The sequence below is a fragment of the Nothoprocta perdicaria genome, unplaced genomic scaffold, assembly GCF_003342845.1.
Source record: "Nothoprocta perdicaria isolate Ctin4 unplaced genomic scaffold, notPer1 scaffold_424, whole genome shotgun sequence".
NCBI classification, from domain to species: domain Eukaryota; kingdom Metazoa; phylum Chordata; class Aves; order Tinamiformes; family Tinamidae; genus Nothoprocta; species Nothoprocta perdicaria.
This window is the reverse complement of record NW_020455671.1, coordinates 119,874-145,278: the sequence shown is the minus strand read 5'-3', so window position 1 is coordinate 145,278 and position 25,405 is coordinate 119,874. Positions and strand designations below refer to the sequence as shown.

At 39.3% G+C, this 25,405-nt stretch overlaps 1 protein-coding gene across 1 annotated transcript in view; it reads left to right on the top strand.

Annotated features, from left to right (window-relative positions):
- Positions 1-25,405, top strand: part of OBSCN (obscurin, cytoskeletal calmodulin and titin-interacting RhoGEF) — a 129,766-nt gene that overhangs the window by 85,002 nt on the left and 19,359 nt on the right. Inside the window, exons 55-65 of the mRNA XM_026046171.1 lie at positions 918-1,095; positions 1,649-1,762; positions 2,598-2,765; positions 3,021-3,123; positions 3,718-3,847; positions 4,996-5,101; positions 13,625-14,842; positions 22,404-22,583; positions 22,920-23,032; positions 24,288-24,456; positions 24,955-25,036. Coding sequence (XP_025901956.1) covers positions 918-1,095; positions 1,649-1,762; positions 2,598-2,765; positions 3,021-3,123; positions 3,718-3,847; positions 4,996-5,101; positions 13,625-14,842; positions 22,404-22,583; positions 22,920-23,032; positions 24,288-24,456; positions 24,955-25,036 — 2,561 coding nt within the window. The remainder of the gene's footprint in view (positions 1-917; positions 1,096-1,648; positions 1,763-2,597; positions 2,766-3,020; positions 3,124-3,717; positions 3,848-4,995; positions 5,102-13,624; positions 14,843-22,403; positions 22,584-22,919; positions 23,033-24,287; positions 24,457-24,954; positions 25,037-25,405) is intronic.

Sequence of the window (25,405 nt, the reverse complement as noted above, 5' to 3'; positions counted from 1 at the left end):
TCGATTTTATAGATCTTAGGTATTCACAGTGTGTAGGGTTGTTAGTAAACATTTAGAGAAAATATTTAGAATATATGCTAAATACCCATTAGCTCCTTTTTGATGGTTATGTCCTTTCATGAAAACAATTCCCGTTTCCAACTCATCTTCAGAAATTCAGGGCACAGATTAAAACTGTGAGAAATTGCACATAGTGTTTTGCTAAGTGATTAGATGCTCAACTTTGGTTAAAAATGAAAAGAAAAACAAAACAAAACCCATTGCTTTCTAAAAATACTTATCTCTATCATCACTGTCAAAAGGGACACTTTGTTCAGAGTGCAACTACTATGTAATTTCTTTTCAGATAGTGCCTAACTGTGGTGTTTCTTGGTGCTGCAATCAGACCAACAACATTGTGCTGTTGGAATATGCTTGAATTCTGGCTGTTATTTTCCTGAAATGTAATAATTACTCTCAGATGGAAAATGAGGGGATGCCTGTTTGGTAGTCAGAAAGGCAGGTATACTGGCAAAAGGGTTGCAAAGAAATTCTGATTGCTGCTCAGCCAAAGATAGTTTGCATTGCTCGTGCAGTCTCAATGTTTTAAAGGAGTTTATATTATCACTACTTCTTCTTTTGTGGTTGAAACATCTAATACGAATTTGATTGGACTTATTCATGACTGAAGTCCTCTGAAGGGAGTATATCCTGGCAGGGAGTATCTCCTTAACGAGATTTACTTGTGTTAAATAGTGTTGTTTCCATTTTAAACCTTCATTGAAGATGGTTGTGGTCCATAAGGACTAGGTCCAGGTCTGAACTTTCCTGAGCTCTGAGATTTCTGTGGGGGTAAGGTAATGGCCAAAAATCATCTCTAAGTAAAAAGAAAAAACAAAATTGGTTTTGACTATGTTATGCTTCTGCTGTTAACACAGATCAACAACATAGACCTGAATGACTCTGTGGAAGGGGACGAACGGGCATTTGAAATCTGGCATGAACGAGAAGACTCAGTCCGCAAGTACCTCCTTCAGGCACGTACAGTGAATATCAAGTATTCCTGGGTGAAGGAAATCTCCAGCATCCAGCAGCGGATCAGCCAGCCTGTCTGGAGTGAGTACACATCCATATTGTCCACATATGAGCTAAAAATTATGTCCTTTACAGGACATAATTGATTAATTTGGCTTTTAAAAATCCACAACAGATCTGGTTTTGGTGTAGAAAGAATATCAAAATAATTTTACATTGCTTTTTGAGATATGAATAAAGCATGAAATCCACTGTATACAGAGAAACAGAGCATTGATTTGGATACCAGGTGTGCCTATTGATTGAGGAATTAACAGTGACAACTGTGTGGTATCTGAATAATGGATGCACTTACTGAAAACATGGCCTAAAATACTTCGAGATCAGCAACAAATCCACAGTTTTTACATTCCATCTTTAAAACCAACAACCAACTTTTGGCAGACTCAGTTTATTCTCAGATAAGCAAGAGCAACATATCACCTTGAAAGTCATTACTCTCTAATCCTTTCTGGTTCCCATTCTGAACCTCCCAGTTCTGCAAATATTCTCCCTATTGTTGCTTTATTTTGCAATAGTCTTCTATGATATGAGCCCCCTCCTCAGGCCTGACATGCTTGTTCTGATGTTTCAGAACCTCCAAACTTTGAAGAAATGCTGGCAGACTGTACAGCTGAGCTGGGAGAGACGGTCAAACTGGCTTGCAAAGTCTCAGGAGTCCCCAAGCCATCTGTCTGCTGGTATAAAGGTATAAGCAGCAAGTCATCTCACCATACAGTGCATATTCCAAGTCTCCGTTCTGGGTATATCACTCTTTGTGAACTTGTCAGGGGACATTCTCTAGACTGATCATTGGGAGACACCTGAATTTAGCCTGAAAGAAGTTAGCTACTAAGCTGCAGTAGCGTGGACCTTCCTGTGACTTGATGTACCCTGCTTTTCAGGTTGGCAGAATGGTCCATGTGAAGCCACATCTTCTTGCAGTTAAACTTCTTGGAGATGAGTAACTTATTATAGTAGTTCAGGCCTTTATATGTGATAACGCAGGCATCTCTGAGGACAAATTTCTTTTTTTCAGCATAACTATATTGCAGAGGAAACAGCTTTGTGTTAAGTTCATACCTTGAAAAAATATGTTCTGCATGCTTCAGTCTCTCTGTAAGAGAGTTTCTTTTACTACACTTGGTAAAAATTAAGAGCTTCAATTGCACAGCACATACTTTGGGAGAGTTTCATTTTTAAAATGAGGACTGATGATGAATGAGATCCCCCCCAACAGAGCAGAGAGCGACTTGGAACAATGCTTAGTTCACTAGATGTACTGTAGAGGAGGATGAGCATTCTGGAGGAATTTGAGGAGAGGAGAAATCTGAAGGAATCTGGACAACTCTGAGGATGAGGATTCATCCTTCTGGAGGAGGATGAGCTTATTGCTCAACTACCAGCTTTAGCTGCTGGAAACAAATACAGTACTTGGACCTCTGACAAAAGACATGGATGCAATTCTAAGGAAAAAAAAAACATAAAAACATAATTGATATCCAAATCTTTACTAAGACTTTTTTTTCTTCTGTCTCTTTAAGATGGGAAGCCAGTAGAGGTGGATCCTCATCACATTATAATAGAAGATCCGGATGGTTCCTGCACACTGATCTTGGACAACCTAGCAGGCAGTGACTCGGGACAGTACATGTGCTTTGCTTCCAGTCCTGCTGGAAGTAGCAGTACCTTAGGAAAAATTCTTGTCCAAGGTAAAATCCTGCACGTCATACAGTAAACTTAAATATTAAAACATTTAATAAGTTCTATACCATAAATGCAGTATACTCCCCTCAGAAAGTTCTTTGATGGTACAGCAGTATGAATTGGTTTTAGGTGAGAAAATAGCGGTCTTTTGTGTCTTGTGTGCAGACATCATGAGAATTATCTGGTTAGGATCTCATCCCTTGTGTCTATTATGATGGTCATATTTCCACCTGTTGGCTATCTTTATCCTTCCTTTTCAGTGCCACCACGATTTGTGAACAAGGTCAGAAATGCTTATTACGTTGATGGTGAAGATGCTCAATTCACCTGCACTATTGAAGGAGAACCTAGACCACAAATCAGGTCAGTCCTTTAGGAGTCCCTTTGGAACAGATTCTCTTTTACCTTTTTCCATGCTTAGAACAGTCTCCTGCCCTGTCCTTTAAGGTTATGAAGCCTTCTTCTCTATCTTCTCCAGCTTGCCCCCATCCCAAACCTGTCTTTTTATGGTCCCAACACTCTTGATATTCTTATGCAGTCTATTCCAGCAAGTATCTGTACGGAAACAGCTACTGAAAATAGTACCTGACTGTAACAGATCTAATGCCTTTTGAATCCTTGATATTCTCTGCCCTACACTTGAATGTATTTTTTTAGCAACCAATATCTGGACTATTGCATCAAAAGCTCGGTATAACTACTCAGAACTGGGACTGTTGCTCCCTACACTGACTAATAAGATTTCTTGAGGAGTATCTCATAAATCTGAGGAGTTCAGTATCCATATGTGATCTGTCTTTAGATCTGTCAGGAATTTAAAGCCAATGTGGGATCCAGACTTTTCTCTAATGGTTAACTCCTGAGTTGTTTGCCCACTGGCCTGCTAGATGGATGAGTGTGCTGAGGTATCCTTGACATTACATATCTTTCCTAATTTACATTCTGTATTTTGTGCAGCTGGTACAAAGATGGTGAACTGCTGACAGACACTACCAAATACCAAATTTTCAATGAACCACGGAGTGGCATATTAGTTCTGCTGATTAAGAACCCTTCCAGGGAAGATATGGGATACTATGAATGTGAAGTAAGTTCAAAAACATGTAAAAATCTGTTGTCTGCCATGTCATAAATAGGAGAATTCCTTTTACTGGGAAAGATCCATTGTATGAGATTAGTGGCTGATTAATTGTTGCATGTCATGTCAGAAAAGCTCATCATGAACGTGAGGTTCTTCTGAACAGCGTCTGGACTGTGATCACCTCAAAGCTTCAGAATATTTTGATCTGTGGTTTTGGTTGTTCAGATAAGAACAACTTATTCTGGAGCTTAATGGCAGATCCAGATTTTTAATGTTACCTCTGTGCAAAGTTTAGGAACAATAAAACATTGTGTTTTGTTTCTAAACTGTTTTAAAATTAAGAACAGATTCATGCTGTTCCAAAGAAAGCATCCAAATTCAGAAGAAATAATAGATTTCAGTACATGAGAAAACCACTGGAATACATGTATTTAAAAAGTATAACTAGAAGTATCTAATAGATTAAAATAATTTAAATGTACTGTAAAAGTCTTTTATAAAATAGTCACAATTTCTGCATTCATTGTAATAAAATATGTGCAAGTTCTCAGTGCTCAGGGATAAAAACAGTTGACCGTAATGTACAAATTTACCATGTGTCAGCTAAGTGGTGGTGTAATTGACTCTTAGCTCACAGCAAATTCAGTTATTCCTGATAAATTGTTAGGCAATCAGATATAATATAATGACCTCTACTAAAAGCTGAGCAAAGCTACATTATTTTGCATTTGTCATAAGCTACAATCCCCAGAGCCCTTACTTTATTGGTTGAATAAGACCAAAGGCTAGATAAACAAATAACTCATGTTTGGCTACCATTTAAATGGCTTATGACAGAAATATGTGTCTGTTTGTAGAGATAGAGTAACGTTAGGATAGAGACACAGGCTGCAGAGCATACTGCAAGTAACTGTAGGGTAGCTGATGTGCTGTAACTTGTCTGTGCATGTGAGTCATTTGTGCTATAGCATTATACTGAATTCCACTGAGCACAATGTGTTCATTCACACCGTAGCTTAAGTTTGGGGTCACAACTTCCTCCGTTACTGCTATCTCCTAGTTGCAATGAATGTATTAGCTGCAATGTCGTATAGAAGAGCTGTATTGTACAAAACCGTGCTGCACTTTATTCAGTACTGCATGATTCTCTTTAGCTGGTGAACACGCTAGGGTCAGCAAAAAGTGGAGCAGACCTTCACCACCACAGTGCAGCAGCCCTGGCTCAGGAAAGGAGAGCAGACCAAGCCATTGGCATAGAAGGTATGAACCTTGACCAGCTCTGTAAGTATGTCAGTGAATTACTCTAAAACCACCTCATTGAGGATCAAATATATTTGCCATCTTATCCATGTTGATTGTTGGTGTACGTGTATCTGTATGTCTACGGAGAGGTGCATGGGTATGCTTCAACTTGGCTTATACCTATCACCATCTGTTGATTGCCAAACCTGGAAAATCAACAGCATCATATAATGCTCAAAAGTGCATTATATGGAGAAGAAAAAAAAAAAAAAAGAGAGAGAGAAGCAAGTGAACAGTATGTCACATTGCTGCTAATGCAAAAAAAAATTTCTCAGGTTTCTCAAGTTTCTCTTCCTGTTGAAGTACTTGAAAATGTGTGTTTTAAGGGGAAGAATATGAGTTAAGTGTTGTTGGCAAAAAAAAAAAAAAGAAAAGAAAAAAGGAGGTGTCCTGTAGGGGAAACTGCAGGTGTATCGTGACCTCTTCCTGAAATACTACTGAGCAGTACCTGAATTGCTTGAGAAAGCAGAACTAATATCTGTATGTCCTGAACAATCCTACTTCACCTGTTAGCAAGGGCTGTTGAGCATTACACCCCACATAGTCATAGGAACTATTCTTTCATTTTCCCATATTTTTTTCCAGTTGAATTGACAAGATAATGTGGACTGATCTTACATGTATCCAGTGAGGCATCTCTTTCTTAGCATTTTTACAGTGCGACTCCTTCAATTTACTTTCTTATTTAGGTGATGGTACAAGTGATATGTTGGGAACGTTCACTCCAAATCCATCACAACGGAGTTTAGGTGAGAGGCTCATCTAAGCAAGGAACATTTGTCAACATGAGGAGCTGGTTGTTGATACCAGTTAGAAGCGTGGTTGGCATGCTGGGCATGGGCACAAGCACTGTCCCTGTAGATCTTTATCAAAAAGTCACCAAACATTCAAAAGCATTGCAGGGAGAATGGTTTTAGCAAAGTAATACAATAACCATCTCGGGAGGATAAACCTGCGAGTATTTGAATGCTTTTTCCTTGCTTTAACCTAAAGATAGAAAAAGAAGTTGCACGCAGATGTGAAGGGAAATAAATTATTGTTAGGGTGTTACGTTTTGATGAAGTTTTCTTGAAAGGAGGCAGGTGATGTTGTAAAAACAAACAAGGCTTGTAAATCAGCATTAGGAGGGTTGTTCAGCTCTCAAAGTTTGAAATAGATGTGTTCAGCCCTGAATTACTCATGTGCTGTAATACCCACAGTGATATAAAAGATTTTGAGATTGATAGAAGAAGCGTAACTTGGAGATTTCCTGGAAGTTTTGGAAGTGCTGTGAGATCGTTTGCCATCGACACTGTGTTGTTGCCCAAACTTGACAAGGGGAAAGAGAATGACTCATCTCCCCAGAGGAAGAGCAAACAAGCTGGTCCAGGCCAAATGCAGCAAATGGTAGTGTTGAGTAAGATGCACACATAGAACAATTTGGTTGTTTTGAGCAATATCACATGAGGAATGAATTTGGCATAACACCCGCAAATGGAGAGGGAATTTGCTGCTTTCTAGACCAGCAAGAATTGGCCTCAAGAAATCTTGACTATTGAATGATCAGGTTCATCTGGCTGAGAAAAGGAGGACAGAAGTGGCTCGTGAAGACATTCTCTTTCCATCTTTATAATCCTGTCTATTTTTGAGAATTGGGTTATTTGTAGTTTCACCCAGAAGACAACATCACTACTGTGTGACATTCTTCCATTAGCAAATAGGAATACTGTGTCGGTTTCCTAACCCACCTGCTAGCCCTTTGTGGGTCTAAGTTTTCCCTGATTTATCGTTGGTTCTGTGAAGAGGTTACTGACGGAGCCTCTTGAAACCCCCAAGGGGCTTCAGTTCAATTATTTTAGTTTTTTGTCTCTTGCCTTTCTGTACTGTTCATTAAACTGAGCAAAACCCATGGGCACAATTTGGGATACCACTTTAGTACAGTGGTTTGCAGACTATGACCTGCAGTGAGTGACAGGATTTTCATGACCTGTCACCATAGGTCTGAAAAAAAAAACCTTCCTGTCATTAGATTTTAATCCACAGTATTAGAATTTGGGCACTCATTAGAAGAGCCAAATCCCAAAAGGATGAAAACCACTGGACTAAGGAATCCCTTTTGCGAGCAGCTGGCAGCTCAGGTGGCAAGCCTGAAACGCTGAGGTCTGCCTTCAGGTACCACGGTCGCTGCGCTGAAGTCAATGGAGAAGTGCTTTAAAAATCCACTTTTGGTGGCTATTGGAAGGACATTAGACACTTAAATAAAAGTAACTGAAAGAAGATCCATCTCTTTGACTTCAAGTTGAGTATGTGCTTTGTGACCAACCGCCTTGCTGCTTCATCTGCATCCAGTAGACCTGTCCTGATGTGGGCTGTGACTGTGGGCCGTGGCTCTGGCATCCCTTTTTAACGTATTAATGTTGTGGTTGAGTACCCCAACTTGACTAACTTGTGAAAGTCCTGCATTTCTGGAAGGTGTTCAGTTACCACCTAATCTGTGGTGTCCTCACCATGCAACGAGACAGTAGATGGTGAGGGAATGAATCGACACCACAGATGGAGATAAGCAGAAAGTTATATAGGTACCCAGAATATAGCATTTAGGGTAAGGAAACAGGGGTTTCTTCCTAGTTCTGCCTTAGTTCTCCTTGAAGAATTTGGACCAGTTAGTTACATCGTACCTCCAGTTCTTGGTAATACCCATCTTGCAGGATATGGCTAAATATTCTGACGCTTTCAAATACAACATTTTCTTAAGAGCTAGAGAGACACCATATCTCTTAGTGTTGTGCTGTTACTGAAGGAATAGGGAATATGAGTTTTTCCCCCTAACCTTTTTAAAATATTCCTGGTTGGGGTGATGATGAGGACGATTTTCTAGATTTAGGGGAGAAGGTAGAATAAAGAGTTTATATTAAGGCCTATGCCAGACAGCACCTTTAATCCATTCACATCAACAAGAACTGACTTTCCTTCCAACTTGCCCTAAATGTCTCATAACTTGTGAGTCAATGATTTCGTGCATTAACCAAAGAGGAGTCTAGTCCTGTAGAAGCACTGGCTGATCCTAATGCTTACAGCTTTTAACCTGCTTATCAGGGGCTCTTGCTTTGCAAAGCTGTTTGCTTAAAACGCTCTTGAACAAGTTGAAATGATAAATCCGGTGCAAAACCTGAAGCAGGGTGTTTTTCTCTCAAAAAAGGCAACCCAAATTCTCTCATCCTACTTTCGTGTGGTTCTGTCCTTCATATAGGTTTGCTTAGATCCTCTCTCATACCTTGGATAGTACATATAAAATTCCTGTCACACATAAAGCTGGAGGTCCTCAAGACACCTTCACTCTATTCCATTTACAGCTTTCTTATGCCCAGGGCTGTTAACTTTTGTATATTGAATCACTGTGACATTGGCTGCAGGTGGAAATACCCCAACTGATGTCATTTGCACAGACAGCAAGAATGGGCATTAATAAAGCAAGGCATACAAGAGAGTTCCTCCTGCAGACTGAGAAGACTTGCATTAAATACATATTTGATTATCAGCTAGATGTAGTTGCTATTGAAACAGCTCTCTAAAAAGAGTGGTTTCTGTACGTAATCAAATTAAGTAATGACCAATTTAAAACAGAGTTAGTTCTGTTGCTGCTTATATATTCATCTCACTGTATGATTTAATGAGATTTTCTATGTTCCGTATAAATTGCACAATACTGATTTAAAGGCTTAAATGAACTGAAAATTTCTAACATGGCTGCAATAAGTTATTTGGGTGCTCAGCTCATCTTCCATCATAGAACAATACCCATTTCATAATTAAAAAGTAATGTTTTAAAATGCTTTATAACTATGAAGTAAAGATAGGTAAAAAGGCTATATAGTACTTGAGGTAAATGAGAAATATTTGAAAACAATATCTTGTCCTTTATTTCCCTGATAAATTCTAATCCCTCAAATTATTTTGTTTAAACCTATATAATTCTGGAGTAACTTGGATGAGTCTTTTGGGATTGTTCCAGAACTGGAGCCCTTGGAAGTTAAGATCCATCTAAGTATTTTTGATTTCCAGACAGTACAGGTTAGGGCCAGTACTGAAAACATCAGTATTTACCATAAGCTCTATCAGAGAAAACGCAGATATTACAAGTTCACTCTGCAATAACTGTGATTGTATAGAAATAATGCAATAGCAATTTTGGTAAATGTTACTTTTTTGATGGCCTTAGCTGCTATCAGAGTGAGAAAGACTAGGAATAGCAAACAGATTTCTTCTTATTTGTTGTTTATTTTTGCTATTCTTTGATTAAGCTGCAGTTCACTTTCAATTGTGCCAACTAAAAAATAACTTATTTACTATATAGGGGGGTCCTGAAGGTTGCTGGAAAAATACTTGGAGATTTTTTTTCTTTTTTTAGGAACTTTACTAACTTTTAATTAAATAAAAAGCAGATCATGCTGTTGTTTTTTCCTAGATTCCAAGTAGATTCAGTTGTTCAGAATGTAATCAAAACAATCCAGTCCAAACGGTGTCCTAATTTTATGCCAGCAGCTGGGTTGGGAATCTGCTGAAAAATTTGGTGCATATTATCTTTCTTATTTTTGAAATGCTGACTTATTTTTGAAGCTGACTGCTGAGTGGGTTTAGGGCAACTCTTTTTCTAACAAGAGCTTCTCAACTTAAAGAATTTCAGCTCTCCAGGATTTTCTATAGCACTGTTCCCTAAACCATCACCCTCCCTACAGAAAAATAAAAAAAGGGCAAAACAACTTCAATCCTCCAAAGAAAAATATTAGAATCTCATGAAAGAATAAACAGTGTTTGCAATACAGATAGCCACAAAACAAAACCTCTTTGTAAATCTAAATTTTTCATTGTTGAGGCAGAACCCTGAATGCTCACTCTTGGTCAGAAACACTAAATAATAATGCTGGAAGTAACCACAGAAAGCATGGATGGGATGGTACAGGTGTTTTCTTTTCATTCAAGTTTATTCTGATTAACTAAAAAAGTTAATTTAATCATTTCAGCTTTTGCCTTATCTAACCCCATGCTGTTCATACTGTTTTCTTTGTAGTCACTGAGCAAGAGACTAAAGTGCCCAAGAAAACCATCATCATGTAAGTGCTTTTTTTTTTTTTTTTTGGGTAACTCTTGTGTTTTGCCTTGCTGCCTATGCATGTTCCAATAACAAGCTTGTGTTCATTGGCCATGCAAGTGTGTTCATTCCCATCCCACCAGATCTCATGTTATTTTGTGTTATGCAGAGTCACAACCTGAAAAATCCTACTGTCTCTTCACAATATAGTAACAGTGGTGTTGGACACAGCCTAGGCCAGGTTATTTATGATATTCTGTGAGAATAAATGATACTGAAATCTGAAGGAGTCTCATAGGAGCTCAAGAAAGGTAGAATCTATTCAGCTATTGAAAAGAGACTCTTTCTGAGCTCTACCCTCTCAAAAGATGCAACAAATATCTCATAGCTTGTGATTATTTCCTTCTGCTTACTCTTTTAAAATGTTAAGAGAAGTCTTTTTTTCTAATGCATCAGAAGGACGTTTGACAATGCTACACATTCCTACTGCAGTGTGTCTATATTTCTGATATGAGGTGCCATCCTGACAGCAATTTTTGCATACTTTCAGCCTGGTTAATGTTGGGTGCCTACAATATGAAAAACTTGATTGGAGCAAAAAGGGTATTTTCTCAGGCGTGTGTAGATCAGAAGCTAATCAGACTTTGGAATCTTACAAGATCTTTTTAAGTATCTTACCATACTTTAAAGTATCATAAATAAATATATAACAGGATGGTCTTACGTGCTAAAAAGGGGACATTGTCTTTCTGTGTTAGACCTTCAGGACACCTCTATGCAAAGCTTTACAAATCACATCCTCATAGTGGTAGGTACTTAGGCAATGATATTTTGAAGAAACACATTCCTTTGAAAGTCAAAACTAAACCTAAACTTAAGTTGTTGCTAAAACTAGTTCTCGATTTTGACACTATTCTAATACTGGACATTTTAAAAACAAAACAAAACAAAAACCTTTATTAAATGATGAGGAGGGCGTGTGAAATGACAGCTGAGATATGCTTAAGCAGCAGCTCTGCCTTTCAGATCTTACTATTTTTATGATAAATATTAGTTATGGCCCATGTTCTTTGCCCATTTTGAGCTAATGGTCTCTAAGAGCACATGTCCCTCCTCCTAGTAGTCCCAAAAGAGGTTATTAAATTAACGAGTCAATAGAATCAATAGAAATGCACCTCCTTTTGCTATGGGGTCATCAACTCAGCAGAGCTGACCTTTGCCTGAAGCGGGATAGTGGAGTGTGAAAGGGCACATTCCAGCCCTCCTTCAAATGATGCAAACCGAGCAACAGAAGCGTCTCTGAAACTTTACCAGCAGAGTCTAAATCACTAATTGAGAGACAGGGTTGACCAAAGTCTGGATATGCAAATCCCAGAACTTAGAAAGAAATAACACAGAGAAATGCATTTTAACCTTACAATGTAAAGCAAAGTCTTTAGTGCAGCTGCATTTTCATCTTTTTCAGCAGTGATTTACTCTCATGTAATTGAACATAGCATCATGGTAGTTATAAAGGTTGCAAAAAATCTACAAGCTTTAGAGCTCTATAGCAATGTTAGACAGCAGACAAGCCCAGCATGAGGTGGAGGAGCAGAAAAACATGAAGATAAGACTGAAGCAGTAGTAGTTCTGGCAAAGGGATGCTCTGGAATAAAGATAATTTCACTATAGATGGTCCAGTCCTGGACTTTACAGCCTCCCCAAAGGTGAATGGCTTCATAAAGAGAAGAAATCTGGTCTCCATAGGAGAAAACAGTACCAGCTTAGGTCTAGGCTCCAAAGATGAGCATGATAAATGAGAAAGATTATAAGATCTCTAGGAGAATTTGTCTTCCAGCCTGGTTAGACAATGGCAACAGGACAAGGTCTTTTTTCACCCTGCCCTGTACATCTGCTCTAGAGCCAAAGCAAAGATGGTTGGACAGCAGAGCTCTTGACTTTCAGTGGCAGAGTGGTCAGATGACAGGATTAGGATGATGTGGACTCAAGAGAGAAAGGAAGGAATGAAAAGATTCATAAACATTCCTTCTTGATTCAAGCCATTGTCTTTTTATCCTTTAGTTACTCCGCAGAAGCGATTACCTCTGCTGTGGAACATCTGCTTCTGCATACCTCCAAAACAAATATAATCTTTCCCTTTGAATTTTTCCATAAAGAAAAAGAAAAATCTGTAGGAAATTCTGTCTTAAACACAGGAATTAGGAATAATTCCTAAATAAATTAGGAATTAGGAATAGGAATTAGGAATAGATAAATCTGAGCTTAGGCAGTCCTGTCCCCAAATCTGTAGCTTATTTAAAGTCCCAGCTTGTCCTAGGATGGGAGTAGAAGAAAGGATGCTGAGAAATCCTAACTGCTTTGGATATCCCCCAAAATCTAAAGTAAGACCAACAGAATTATTCTGAGATATAGTTATCATACATATCAGACCAATCTGGTACTCCTGTATCAATTGTTGGTAGCAGGATCAGGCTGTGTCTGCAATAACGGTAATAATGGCAAGTAAAAATACATTTTGGCATGGATGACTTCTGTGGGAAAATGTTCTAACTCTTTTCCTGGCTTCCACAAATGCTTAATGCCCTTGTAATATAACCATTCTGCGTGTGAAAATGCAGACCTCTGCTTCTCAGAAACACAGCTAATACTTCCTCTCAAAATAGTGGCTTTCATCAGTAAAATAGAAACATAGATAGGTATATAAAAAGGGGATGTTACTGACTCTTCTGAAATAAAGGACATTTTGTCATTAAGTTTTATCAAACTGAGGCTTTAGCCAAGGAGACTCGGGAATACTCCTTGAGTGCTAAAGATATTTGGGTGCACTGCTGTATTGATCTGCAATAGCACAGCAGGTGGTCAACACAAGCAAATGATATATAGCAGCACCCAGAAGAATATGTCTCAGCTGGACTTACTAATGGTCACTCAAGGAGACTACCGGTGCTTGGATCCAGGGAGGGGAATGACTTTAAGGTTTTGCTTGATTCAGAAAGTAAGCTGGAGATGGGCATGTGGGCGTGCGTGTGTGTGTATCCTTTCCAAAATGACACGCTCATCACAAAAAAGCTGAGGTGCTTACAAAACTAACACCACTGTCGTGCCTTGATCAGCCATGGCATGTGCTGACATGGAGTGTGGCTCCCAGAAAAAGTCTTGCCTTCCTGCCAACTCCATTTCAACCATTTCTGTCATCAGCGAGGAAACTATAACCACTGTGGTGAAGAGCCCAAGACAAAAGGGAAGGGTTTCTCCTGCACGTCCTGCTTCAGGTTATTCGCCGTCCCGCTCCCCAAGAGCAGAGCCAGTTCCAGAACCAGTTTATGTTTCAAAGCTTAGGCAGCCGGTCCACAGACGTGAGCAGGAGGCCACGCTCAAGTCTGCTGTTCCCATGCTTTTTGTAACCGAACCAGAGGACAGGCAAGGAGCAGCAGCCGGAGATATCATCGTAGAGACCACAGTGGAAGAGCAAAAGCCCAAGTGGGTTGAAGTTGAAGAAATAATTGAATTCAAGGTGAAGAAATCCCCAAAGCCAATGAGGAAAAGAGGATCTTCCCCAGCAAAACAGGAGAAAGATGACTCAGGGGTGCTAACATTCACTTTTCCCAGCTCTAGGCCTAGGCGTTCCCCAGAAGATGATCCAAACACCAACAACTCCAACAATAAGTTAGTGGAACAGTCAAAGTCTTCTTTACCACAAGACAATCTGTCTGATGTTGACATCCAGCCCCTGGCATACGCAACTGCTCAGGAAGGACCTCCAGTCAGCAGCGAGGACAGGAGTTCTCCATGTGGATCTGAACAGCTAGGAAGCAATTCATTTCTTGATTATGGAACAGAAGGCAAGGGCTACACACAGGAAACAAGTGCTAGCTATGTCTCAGAGGCCACTTCCCCACTGCTTGCATGTGGGGGTGAGCCCTTGGTCTTCAGTTTTGAGACAGGTGTTGTAGACGAGCCTGAACTTCTATTCTCACCAGTAAGCCCGGAGGTTAAAGAAGAGGCAGATGAATTAGACATATCTTGGCCTGCTGGAGAAGAGATACCAGAAGTAGTGCAAGATGTTCTTCCAGAAGAGGATAATGTTGTAATAGTTGATGAGCCAGAGGAACAGGATGACATTAGCACTCGGGACCGCAAAATCCTAACCCATAATGGAAAAGTACTAACTTTGGAGGATCTTGAAGATTATGTTCCCGAAGAAGGTGAGACCTACGGGTGTGATGATCAGAGCCATACAGCTGAAAAACCCTGCGAGATCTCAGTGCTCCAGACAGAGATTAATGAGCCAACGATTGGAAAGCCAGTTCTCCTGAACCTGGGGAGGCACGTTGTTTCCAAGCCAAGGCAGAGATTTTTCAGCAAGTTTGAGGAGCACGTTCCAGGAAGCGTGTTTGTGTCAGCCTCTAGAGTAACTGGCGTGCAGTCTGTAGGACCCTCAAACATCTCTTTCCACGTCAGTGATACCTGCATGGCCGCGGCGCCTGGAGTGCATGCATCAACAGCATCTGCTGCTCCCTCCTTCACAGTGAAGCCGTCATTCTGCACTGAAGTCCAGCTCTCAGCAGACAATGGGCAGTCAAGTTTTAAAACTGAAGTTTCCACAAGAACCCTCAGCTATGGGACAGTTGGTGAGCCTGTAACGTTGCATATCAGCACAGAGGACCTTTCCCAAAGCTGAGCAGATACAAGCGTAATTGTCAGTGCCAAAGAAAACAGTATTAAAAAAGAAAAAGAAACATTCTAGGTGAACGGAATTGGTGGTGAGGATTGCAAGGAATCATGTGCAAGGGAATACCTTTGAGAAAATGTATTTAAATGTGCAGAGCTTTTCCAGTCTTAAAGGGAACATGTGTGTCAGATCAGTTGATAATTTTAAAAGCTTTGGTCAAGGTGAACAAATATCATTCCATAGTGGAATAGTGATGGTAGGTTTAGAAAAAGCCTGATTCTCCTACCTGTGATGAAAATATAAATGACATTTTTGCCATGAACATGATTTAAAGTGCTAATTTATAAATTATGGTGTAGCAAGAAGGTGAAAGTATCTAAGCTTTTCAATATCCTTCAGCAGCCAGGATGGGTGCAAGGCTTTCATGTAAAGCATTCTCCCACCACTATAAATGCCAGAAGGTCATGCAACTTCACATGGCTTTGACTCTACTATGTACTTTTGACACCAATTAGCTCTACAAAAAAATCCTATATAAACCTTTCAACATGCACAGTCTGGTTAAAATTGTTCTGAACTTTTACTTCAGAATTAAACATATAGAAAGTACTGTATTTGCTAGGAATGTAAAAGGTCACTTAAGCCTTTTGGTTGAAATCCTGCCTTGACTGAAGTCAATGGCCAAAGTCCCACAGACTTGAGGAAGGCAAGGATTTCACTATTCTCTTCAACCCAAGTTAAAAAAGACCATCTTTTTAAAATTACTGTTTTCAAGTCCACTTCCTAGTTGTCTAAAGACATAAGTTTCATTATTCTGCATTCAAGCATTGTGAATTTATTAACCAATAAGCCAATTTATTAACTTACCAGATATGGACTTGCCTAATGTGTACCAAAAGGGTAAAAGACAGCAGAAGATGCCTACTGCATCTATAATCAGAAGCTATTAAATATAAAGAATGACAAAAGTGGTCTTTGTGATGAAATATTAGAAAGATAAACTACAATATTTGTTCATTTGATCTCCTGTACATGCCAGGGGTTAAATGTTGCTATTGATATGTTGATGGTTAATGTCTGCTAAATTTGCTAAAAGGAATTTGCCATTGAGCTACAGCAAAATACAGGAACGCAAAGACAATTTACAAAAAAAAAAAAAAAAGAAAGAAAGAAAGAGAGCTTTTACTACAAATATCTGGTTGAAAATGATACCTGATTATAATGTTATAATGAACTGGGCTGCTTTGAAGCACTGTCAGTTCCAATTGCATCATATTACCATGTAGCCATGTATATTTAGATGTGCTGTAGACGCCACGTTGGCTTGAGTTGCCCTGGAGCTTTGCCTAGGAATAGGCAAAGGAAGTTTAGTCTAGGAATATGGTTAAGAATGTGGTTCTTCAAAGGACCGAATGCCACGTAGATGTACTGAGCATGGCCCATTCCTGTTGGCTTCACCAAAAATGGATATTGTGTAGACCTCCCAAAAGTCCCTCAGTTCTGGAAAGTAACAGGCTCATGGGCCCTAATATTGGCCCAGCCAAATATTAGTTAAAGTCAGCTGGAGTTTGTCCTTGCTCTCAACAGGACCAAGCACTGACCCTGTCTGTCTGACAGAGGTATGAGGCAAGAAGTCCAACACCTTTTCCCAGCTGAGTTGTGTGCAGCAAATATATTCTTTGGATGGTACAGGGAAACCACAAATGCTCAGAGATGGATGAATTTGTAACTGAATTGGTGGGGACTAAGTCTTTGCCTTGGAAATGCTGGTGTATAATGGTCTGTCTCATGGTTTTCCAACAAGGTAATACCGTGAAACTTGTTCTAGAGTACTCCAGGTGATATTCCCACTAAGAGGGATTCAATTTAAGAAAGGTGCTTGTAGAAAAGAATAGTTTTCTTTTTTAATTATTATTATTTTCTCTCCTGTGTCTGTATCTTGATTGTGACTGAAATGAATGCATTAATTTGGCAGCCTTTTTCATTGCAGTATCTGGACAGAATATTATGTGTAATAACATGTGCACTATCCTCATGATATACAACACATTTCCAGTGACTACAAGTGGTGAAGGAAATCAAGCCTCTGTAGTCTTATTCTCCTGTTTTTGAAAAAACAACTCTTTTATTACACTGTTCATTTTATAATCAAACAATACAATGTAGATGTATTAATTTTTTTTTTTTTTTTTTTGGATATTGCACTGTATATTGGAAAATAGCAGGCATACAACATGGAAATCCTTTTAAAATGGATAGAAAATTTCTTTCTTACTGGAACTGATTCTGATCTCGGGTTTTTTCCAGTATCAATCCTGAATAATTCCATGGGACTAAGTGGAATTGATTCAGTTTTACATAGATGCTGCTGAGAAAAGAATCTATCCTGTCATAGCCTTTAAAAATAGAATATTCATTCATAAGGCAGATCCAGATGTAAAAAGTAATGTGGAGGTTTCCTCCTGATCTGGTTGATGCTCATTTTGTTTTTTAAACAAACCTGAAAGTTGTCATTGAGATGATCGTGGAAGAAATAACTGTATTTCAGTTCATTAGTCTGAAGAAATTAACACCTGTTTACATTTTCTTTTGAAATATAAGCAAAAGAGAATTAATTGAAAGGAATTTTTTAAATCCTAAGTAAGACTGCTCAGAAACTTGAAAGGTTTATGAAAAGTCTGTTATATTTATTTTCAAAATATTTTCCTAGTGGTTAATACTTATGCTTGTAAGTGATTAAACTGTGTAGATAACTAATGAGATGTGTGAGGATTTATTTTGTGTAGCTGAAAACATACATTACATGAAAACATACAAGGTACAATAAAAAATTTAATACAAAGAATGTTTTATTATAATTCCTTCAGGAAGATTAAATTAATTCCTGCAGGATAATAAGAATTAAAAAAAAAAAAAAAAACAGAAAAAAAAAGAAAAGAGAACCTCAGTAGTCTTGAGCTACAAAACAAGAGGGTAAAAAAAAATCAATTGTAAGATATGTTAGATGCTGAATTGATACCAATAAATGTTTTGCATTAGCTGTTACTTAATTTGCTGGGTTTCTGTGTTTTTGTTCATTCACGGTGCTCTACCAGCTAGTCCACTTCTGCCATTGACTTCAGCAGGAGCTAGTTTGTGAGAACATGAGAGCCCTTCATTTAGTTGGGCCCTACCTGCAGTTTTTAGGGACAGTTCCATAAGTGTTGAAGCAGAAGAAACTGTTTTTTCAGGGTAGTTCACCCTCAGATGTCAAGTTGGATAACTTTGATCAGTGCTCAACCCCTTGCATGCTTCTTCATGGCTGAACCGAAACTTCAAACTATGTGTCCGTGTCGTGTTGCTGGTTTGGGGCCTGGGAGAGACAGGGGAGACAAGTTCCCAAATAACATTCTGGAACAGGAAAATACCTGTCCATCACACCGCGGCATTAGTTTGACTTCACCTATATTCAAACTCCTCATTTTGGTAGCATGATTCTTTTTGCCATCGCTAAGATGAAAGGGGTTGGATTAACATAAGGGGAAGCTCTGGCTCCTGCGGTAGCTCATAGGCCATAAATGTTGGATAACCTCTGCCTCATCAGTTCTCTTAAGCTGAACTTAAAGCACCACTAGTTTGACCTAAAGGTGCACGCGTGTGATGCAGTGTTGACTTTGACCAAAGCTGTGTTTGCCCCATAGCCACCACAGTTGTTAACAGCTGTCAAAGACATCCCACTGGCTCACGTATATTTCATATAAAACATTTTTGCCCCGTTTTGATTGTGTTGTACCTATTTGCCTAGGGGACAAAGAGGAAGTATATCCATATGCAAAAGCATTTAATTGACTTGACCATAATTTCATAATTAAATTAATCCTAATTAAATTGAAATATACTTTCTCCCTGAGATATTGAGTGCTTCCTTTATTTCCAAGTAGTTCATTTATTAGCAACTGCCTAGCTCATAGGACAGCAGCAACTCACAGCAGGAGCATCAAGGAACCACAAGATTTATCTAGAGAAATATTTAAGCATCTTCCATCCAAGATCTGTGCTGATGAACAATGATAGGTTGGTGGGACATTGAGGCCCAGAACTGAAATCTTGCTCATGGGGAAGATAACAAAAGCAAAAAATCCAATGAGATGTCTGCCTGATGCAAATGCAGAGTTTTACTTTCCCCTGCTGAGGTCTGTAATGAGAATTCATTTTTCTCAAGGATTGGAACTGAATCAAAATAGGACTTTCCTCAGTGTAAATAACATCACACAAGTCAGGGCCAAACCTAAAATCAGGTAAAGGCTGTGGGAATCAAGCCTGTTTCTGCAGCAGAATTTCTTTTGTTTCTCCATTTTCAACTTGTATTTCCTCTGACAAACTTGCCAAAGAACATCTGACTTTTCATCTTTATTAAAAAATCCCAACTTCAAGAAAAATGTCTGAGCTTCTCATACGATAAGGATGGACAGACACTAGGGGAAAAAAAAAAAGCAAGGAGAAGCATTTGTTTTCTGAGATAGTTCTGTGTAAGTTTGGACTTGGCAGGGTAGTCGTCATGGCTATTTGCCACTAATTATCATTTCTCCTAACAGCTAGAAACTCACTTTATGGGTATTTTGGTGGATATTTTGCAAGATGGGAATCACATTTCCTCATTTTTATGCAAGTGTCCTTATGTTTTCTGTTGACATGGTCCCAGGAGCTCTCTTTGCATGTTGGCTCAAAAGACTCTAGAGCTGGGCTTGTGGAGCTTGCCAAAAATGCAACCAGAATGCTTTTTCTACAAACCACAGGGAGTTTTTCTTTCTTATTTCTATGAAAAATGTCTTTTAAATACTAAAACTTTAGGCACTAAAACAAAGTATTTTAAAATGAAGCTTTTTAGCCAGTTCTGTCAAAATATGGTTTGAGTTGTCCCTCTTTCTCCACAAGCCACCTCAGGGACATGATAAGAAGTCGTAATCTGGCACAGATTTTGCCTGTCTTAATGCGTATTTGAGCATATTGCTAGATCTCTGTCTTCCTTTGTTGCAGCTTGTCAAGATTAGTAGAAAGTCTTGGACAGGAGATTGGACTAGATTATCTCTTGAGGTCCCTCTCAATCTGAATTATCCTATTCTATCCTAATCCCCTCTGTATTCTTCTGACAGTTCTGGTTGGGAATGAAACCATGGTATTTGTTCATGGAGTAGATGTTCTGGAAAGATAGGGTCCCAGCTGCTGGGTTTTCAGCATCAGCTCCCTGCTCTAGGCATGAGGGCAAAACTGCAAATGTTTCCTCTGGTTGTGATGGATGGGATAATGTGATCTGTTCCGTTTGCTTTGGAGAGAGAAAAGCTGTTCTTCTTGTCTGTAGGAGAGACTTCTCTGCAGTCAGAGATGGAAACTTCTGTCCAGGCCTCGCTTGAACGCGCTGATAAGGAGATCAAGACGGCTCTGAGGAAACTTGTGGATTCAGCATCGCTGCTTGTGACTCTTCCAGGAGGAGCAAGACGGGGAGCTGGTGGTCTCGGTCTTCCTGAGTCCGTGCCTTCTGCCTGCCAAGAAACAGGAACTGCTCCTCCTCTGATAGTTCACAAAGCCAGTACCCAAACCAAAACTACTGCAGGGCGTGGTAGGTCTGGAATTAAATTGGAAAATCCTTCATGGAAGGAAAGTCACGAGAGACAAAATGCTAAACTCACTAGTATTCTTTTCTCTAGTTTTTATTTGTTTCTTTGTATTCTGAAGCTGTAGGTTAAGAGAGAGCCTTCAGACATGACAACACTTGGGGCTGTGGGCTGGGGTTAGGCTGGGCAGAAGCTCTGCCTTGTATCTAAGCAGTTTTTAGTTTGACATCTCTCTGCAGTGGGATAGAGGATTTCTCCAATTCTGGAATTTTTAACCTGGACATGTTTAAATATTTTAAGAGTATTTTTTTCCTATTTCATTTTCTGAAGTTATTTAGTTTGGGATTTGCTGAGATAGGGGAAGGATGGTTGAAGTTTTCTTTCTCTTTATTTTATTATTTATTTTATTTATTTACTTATTATTAGCTATTAGCAAGCTAGAAATTTGCTTAACACCCCCTTATCAGCTGCCATGAATTTTCTAAGATCTTGGACATAACAACTTCACTTGCACTTCACTAGCCCTGAAGATTTAATAGATTACTCAGCAGTTGCCATGTGATTAAAACCAATACTGTGTGTGATTATGACTTGCTAGGAGAGTCTGGGTTTCATGTCTGTGTCGCTTTTAAAAATAATAACTTGTCTGAATGCTAGCTGTTAATGTCAATTCAGAATAACTGTCTTTAAACCAGTGTGACTTAGAAAGAACAGTGTCAAGTAGCTTTCATTCTACAGTGTCCAGATGCTGATTAAAAAGTGGAATATTTTTGTCTAAAAAGGAAGAGAGATTTCATGGAATCAGACCCAGAAATACCACATGAAAAAATGAATAGGCCTCTTTACTTTTTTAGTGGAAAATTATCCATGAAAATAACTCTCTGATAAAGCAGAGTGAAACAAAAACCATCAGAAACAGAAAGCCAACTAGGACAAGTTATTAACTTAGCTAATACCTGAATGGAGCAGTTTTTCAATCCTTTCACTTGAAATTGTTATTATCATGAGGATTTTTTTTAATAAAGCGGAGACTTGACAACTGTCCTTTACTACACACTTTGTTTAAAAAGAGGCAAATATTTCTATAGAACAAGCTATAGGAAAACACAAGCTTATTTCCCACCACCCACTTGTGTTCTCTGATCCTACCAGGAATGCTGTGAATAACCATGTTTTCCGTACTCGTAGAGCTATTCTGGAAGTTGCTGCTTCTTTAACATTTCCCTTTCAGTCATTATGATTCTTATTGTGTCCCTGCTGGTTGCCTTTTCTATTTGTGTCTCTTAGTGTTCCCTCAAAAACAAGTTGGTTTTGCCCAGTCACCGGTGTTGCACCATTCAGTCTCTCAGATGTTCAAGCCTTTTTCTGCATGTTGTCTTCTCAAAACAACTAAGTTCTACTCCTAGCTCCAGTGATCACGCTTATCTCAAATCAGATAAGGTCTTTTAGACATAAGGTAGAGTGGAGATGGTCTCCAAAGACTTGCTCTGGTTTCAGGTGTGCCTTCGTCACTGACATGTCCATCTTGCCTTATTTTTGCTGCCAGACAAAGCACAAAGCCAAATTCCAGATGAAGAACCAAGTGCAACAAAACCCAGGCCTGGTCCTTCTCCCAGAGATACGGCCGCTGGAGCGGAGAGGACTCAGGAACGCACAGTTCCCATCAGCAGGTAAATACAAATCCTGCACACATATTTCTGAACATGCTAGACTGTGTTGTAAGCGAAACAAGTAGTAGATAAGGAAGTAGGTGGTGACTCAAGCTGATTCTTTTGTGTTTAGTATAATCCTTTGACTCCTGTAAAATTTGGTAGCATGTATGAAGGATGGATAAAGTTGGGGAAAAAATAATTCCCCAAAGAAAATCTTCTTGTATTAAATTTAAGCAAATAATGATTAAATTGAGAGTCTAATCCTATATGTCTGTAGTTGTATGTGACTGTGTAATGATATTTACTCTTGATCTTCATGAAAGAACATCACCAGTCACAGGGGCAGGAGACTGGTACAGAAGAGAAGGAGATGTGATCTGGGATGTGCACAGTGAAGTTTATATTGAGACCACGGAAAGAACTTGTGTGTATAAGACAGAGGAGAAGACTCCAACAAGTAAGGAAAAACCTTGTTTCTCTCCTCCCATCCCATGATTGCCCCGTTGTCTTCTCCTTTGTTGATATCTTTCGATGTCTGTTTTCTGAAGTACTTGTCTTTCTTGAGCAGTAAGAATTATTAAACTAATAATAGCACATAAGCCAGAAAACAGGAGAGCTAAAGGTAATTCCAGTGAAAATAAATTTAAATATGATCTGTGATATCTCTTGATTTAAATGATCACATCCTAAATGATCCATCCTGGAAATCACATTTGAATAACTTGTCTTTCATTAGCAGACCGTGAACAAAGTTACAATATTGTGATGGCCACAAAACCTTATGTCTCACCAGGTGCGCCCTACATGCAAGTGACAATAGAAGATGTGCAGGTGAATTCAGGGCAGTGTGCTAAATTTCAGGCAGTGATTGAAGGAAACCCTCAGCCTACTGTTTTGTGGTTTAAGGTAAGTGAAAATATTTCCCTGACAGGGAATAAGGACCACAGACAAACTTATAGAGCAGGATATTTGTAGGGAATTTCTTTTATTCTTTCATCCTGTGCCTTTCATACTGAGTCAGGGTCAGTGTCTGTAGATTGTGATAGAGAGTTTCCAAATCTGCTGCAGTTTTCTCTGGAACCAGCAAATACCTATTGAGTGTTAGAGATATTTTTTCAAGTTTCTCTTTCATATTTTCATGGACTAGTTGAGATTTGAAGGAACCTCTGAAGATTGTCTAGTCCAAGGCCACTTCTCAAGAGCTAGAGCAGATTACATAGGACTCTATCAAGCTGGGTTTAGAATCCATGCTCTTCAAGGATGGAGACTCCAAAACTTCTGTGGGCAGTCTGCTCCAATGCTGAACTACTCCCACAGTTAAAAAATGTTCAATTAAAAAATATTTCTTCATGTCCAGACAAAATTTCCTGTGTTAAAAGTCCCTTTTCATGAGAGGACAACGTAGGAACAGCTGTACTCATTCATCACAACCACTCATCTTGACCTGTGTTGTCTCCAGTGTCACTGTAGCCCCTTCAGTGGGGAAGATATTTACGGGCAGAAAGTGGATAGGTGCCACCAAGATGCCTGAGAGTTGCCAAGATGTTTGCTGTAGTTCTGAGGTCAGGAATTAGGGTCAAATTTTCTTCCAGTGTAATAAGGTTCAGCTCAGAGACGAAATTTCCATGTGGGAAAATAATGTAGTTTCACTTCATCTGTTTTCAATTTCATCAGGAATTTTATTGCCCAGTCAGGCAATCTAACAGGATCCTTCTGCAAATCATCATAATCTGCTCCATAAATTGTGTCGATCCACATCTTCCTACCACCAAGTCTCCTATCAGGTCACAAATGACTGTTCTAAGCAGCACAAGTGCCAGCACAAGCTGGAGACCAGGCAGGAGTTAAGTAGATGTTCTCTGTGCTCCCATGAACTGGCAGAACTGTAGGGTAAAGCACATAGCCCCGAAGGTCTCCCCTATGCCTTTTCCCTTATGAATGGGATGTTAAACAAAACTGATAATAAACAACCTCAAAGCTGAACATCACTTAGCTGCAGGGGACTTCTTCAGTCAGCATTTTATTAGTGAGATTTACTAGCTTAAATACTTAAAAGGTTTGTATTTTAGGCCCATTGGTGTATCTCATGCTATAAAGATGGACAACATTTATTTCTGTCTTGATTTTCAGTGCCAAAATGCCATTTTTTTTTCTCTCTCAGGGCACTTCCTTGTTGACAGACAGCCACAGGATCCATCAAGTGAAGGAAGGAACAACATATTGCTTAATCCTGGACAATGTTGTCTCAGAAGACGGTGGTGTTTATACCTGTGTTGCCAAAAATGCCGGGGGGGAGGTTTTGTGCAAAGCAGAGCTTATTGTACATGAAGGTAACTTAATCCTTTCAGTTTCTTGAGATGCTTTCAACACCATTGCAAAATAGTTTTTGTCTCAGTCTTTTTCTGGTACCCATACGGTGTATACCCTGTATTTCTGCTTGGCATTTGCATGGTACCAGCATGGTAGGATCCAGGATCATGGTTTAATGAACTACATCTTTGAAGAAATAAGCTGTTTTTTTTGTTTGGTTGATTGTTTTTTTGAGATGACATGATGAATTGATACAATGGACCACAGAGGTAAGGGCCATACTTCTGGTATTTCACTCTTTCTCCTGGCTCTTCTGATTTATGTCGGATTAAGTTACAGCCTCCAAAAAGTCCATGTTGGCAGACTCCCTCATCAAACAGCTGCACTTAATTGTGTCCCAAAGCCTAGAGAAGGATGCTGATGATTTTCCATGCTTAATGTTGTCTGAGAGTTTTGCACATTCTTTGCAAGGCATTATAATCTGTTTATTAATCCTTTTTTTTTTTCTGTTGCCAAAGTTAAGAAAGACCAAGCAGCAAAGAAAGTGGCGACCAGAAGAAAACTCCATTCTCTCTATGAAGTTAAGCAGGAGATTGGAAGGTAAATTAATTTCCCAGCTTTAGAACAGGCTTACAGGGGAGTATCTAACTTCTCATCTGAGCTACTGCTTCGATATAGAGCAAGTTGTTGTCTAAAGAGTCTGAAAATTGGGAGCATCCATTTCTGCCTTCTGAGGAGTGTTGGAAAGAGTGCTGATGCTATCTAGGCAAAGTGATGCCCAAAGTGTACCCAGGGAAGGATGCTCAAGATGTGAACCTTGAGAAATTAGGGCAACCAGGATGATTAAGGGAATGGAACATCTCTCGTATGAAGAGAGGCTGAGCGAGCTGGGCCTTTTTTCTCTGGAGAAGAGACGGCTCAGAGGGGATATGATTAATATGTATAAGTTCAGGAAGGGAGAATGCAGGG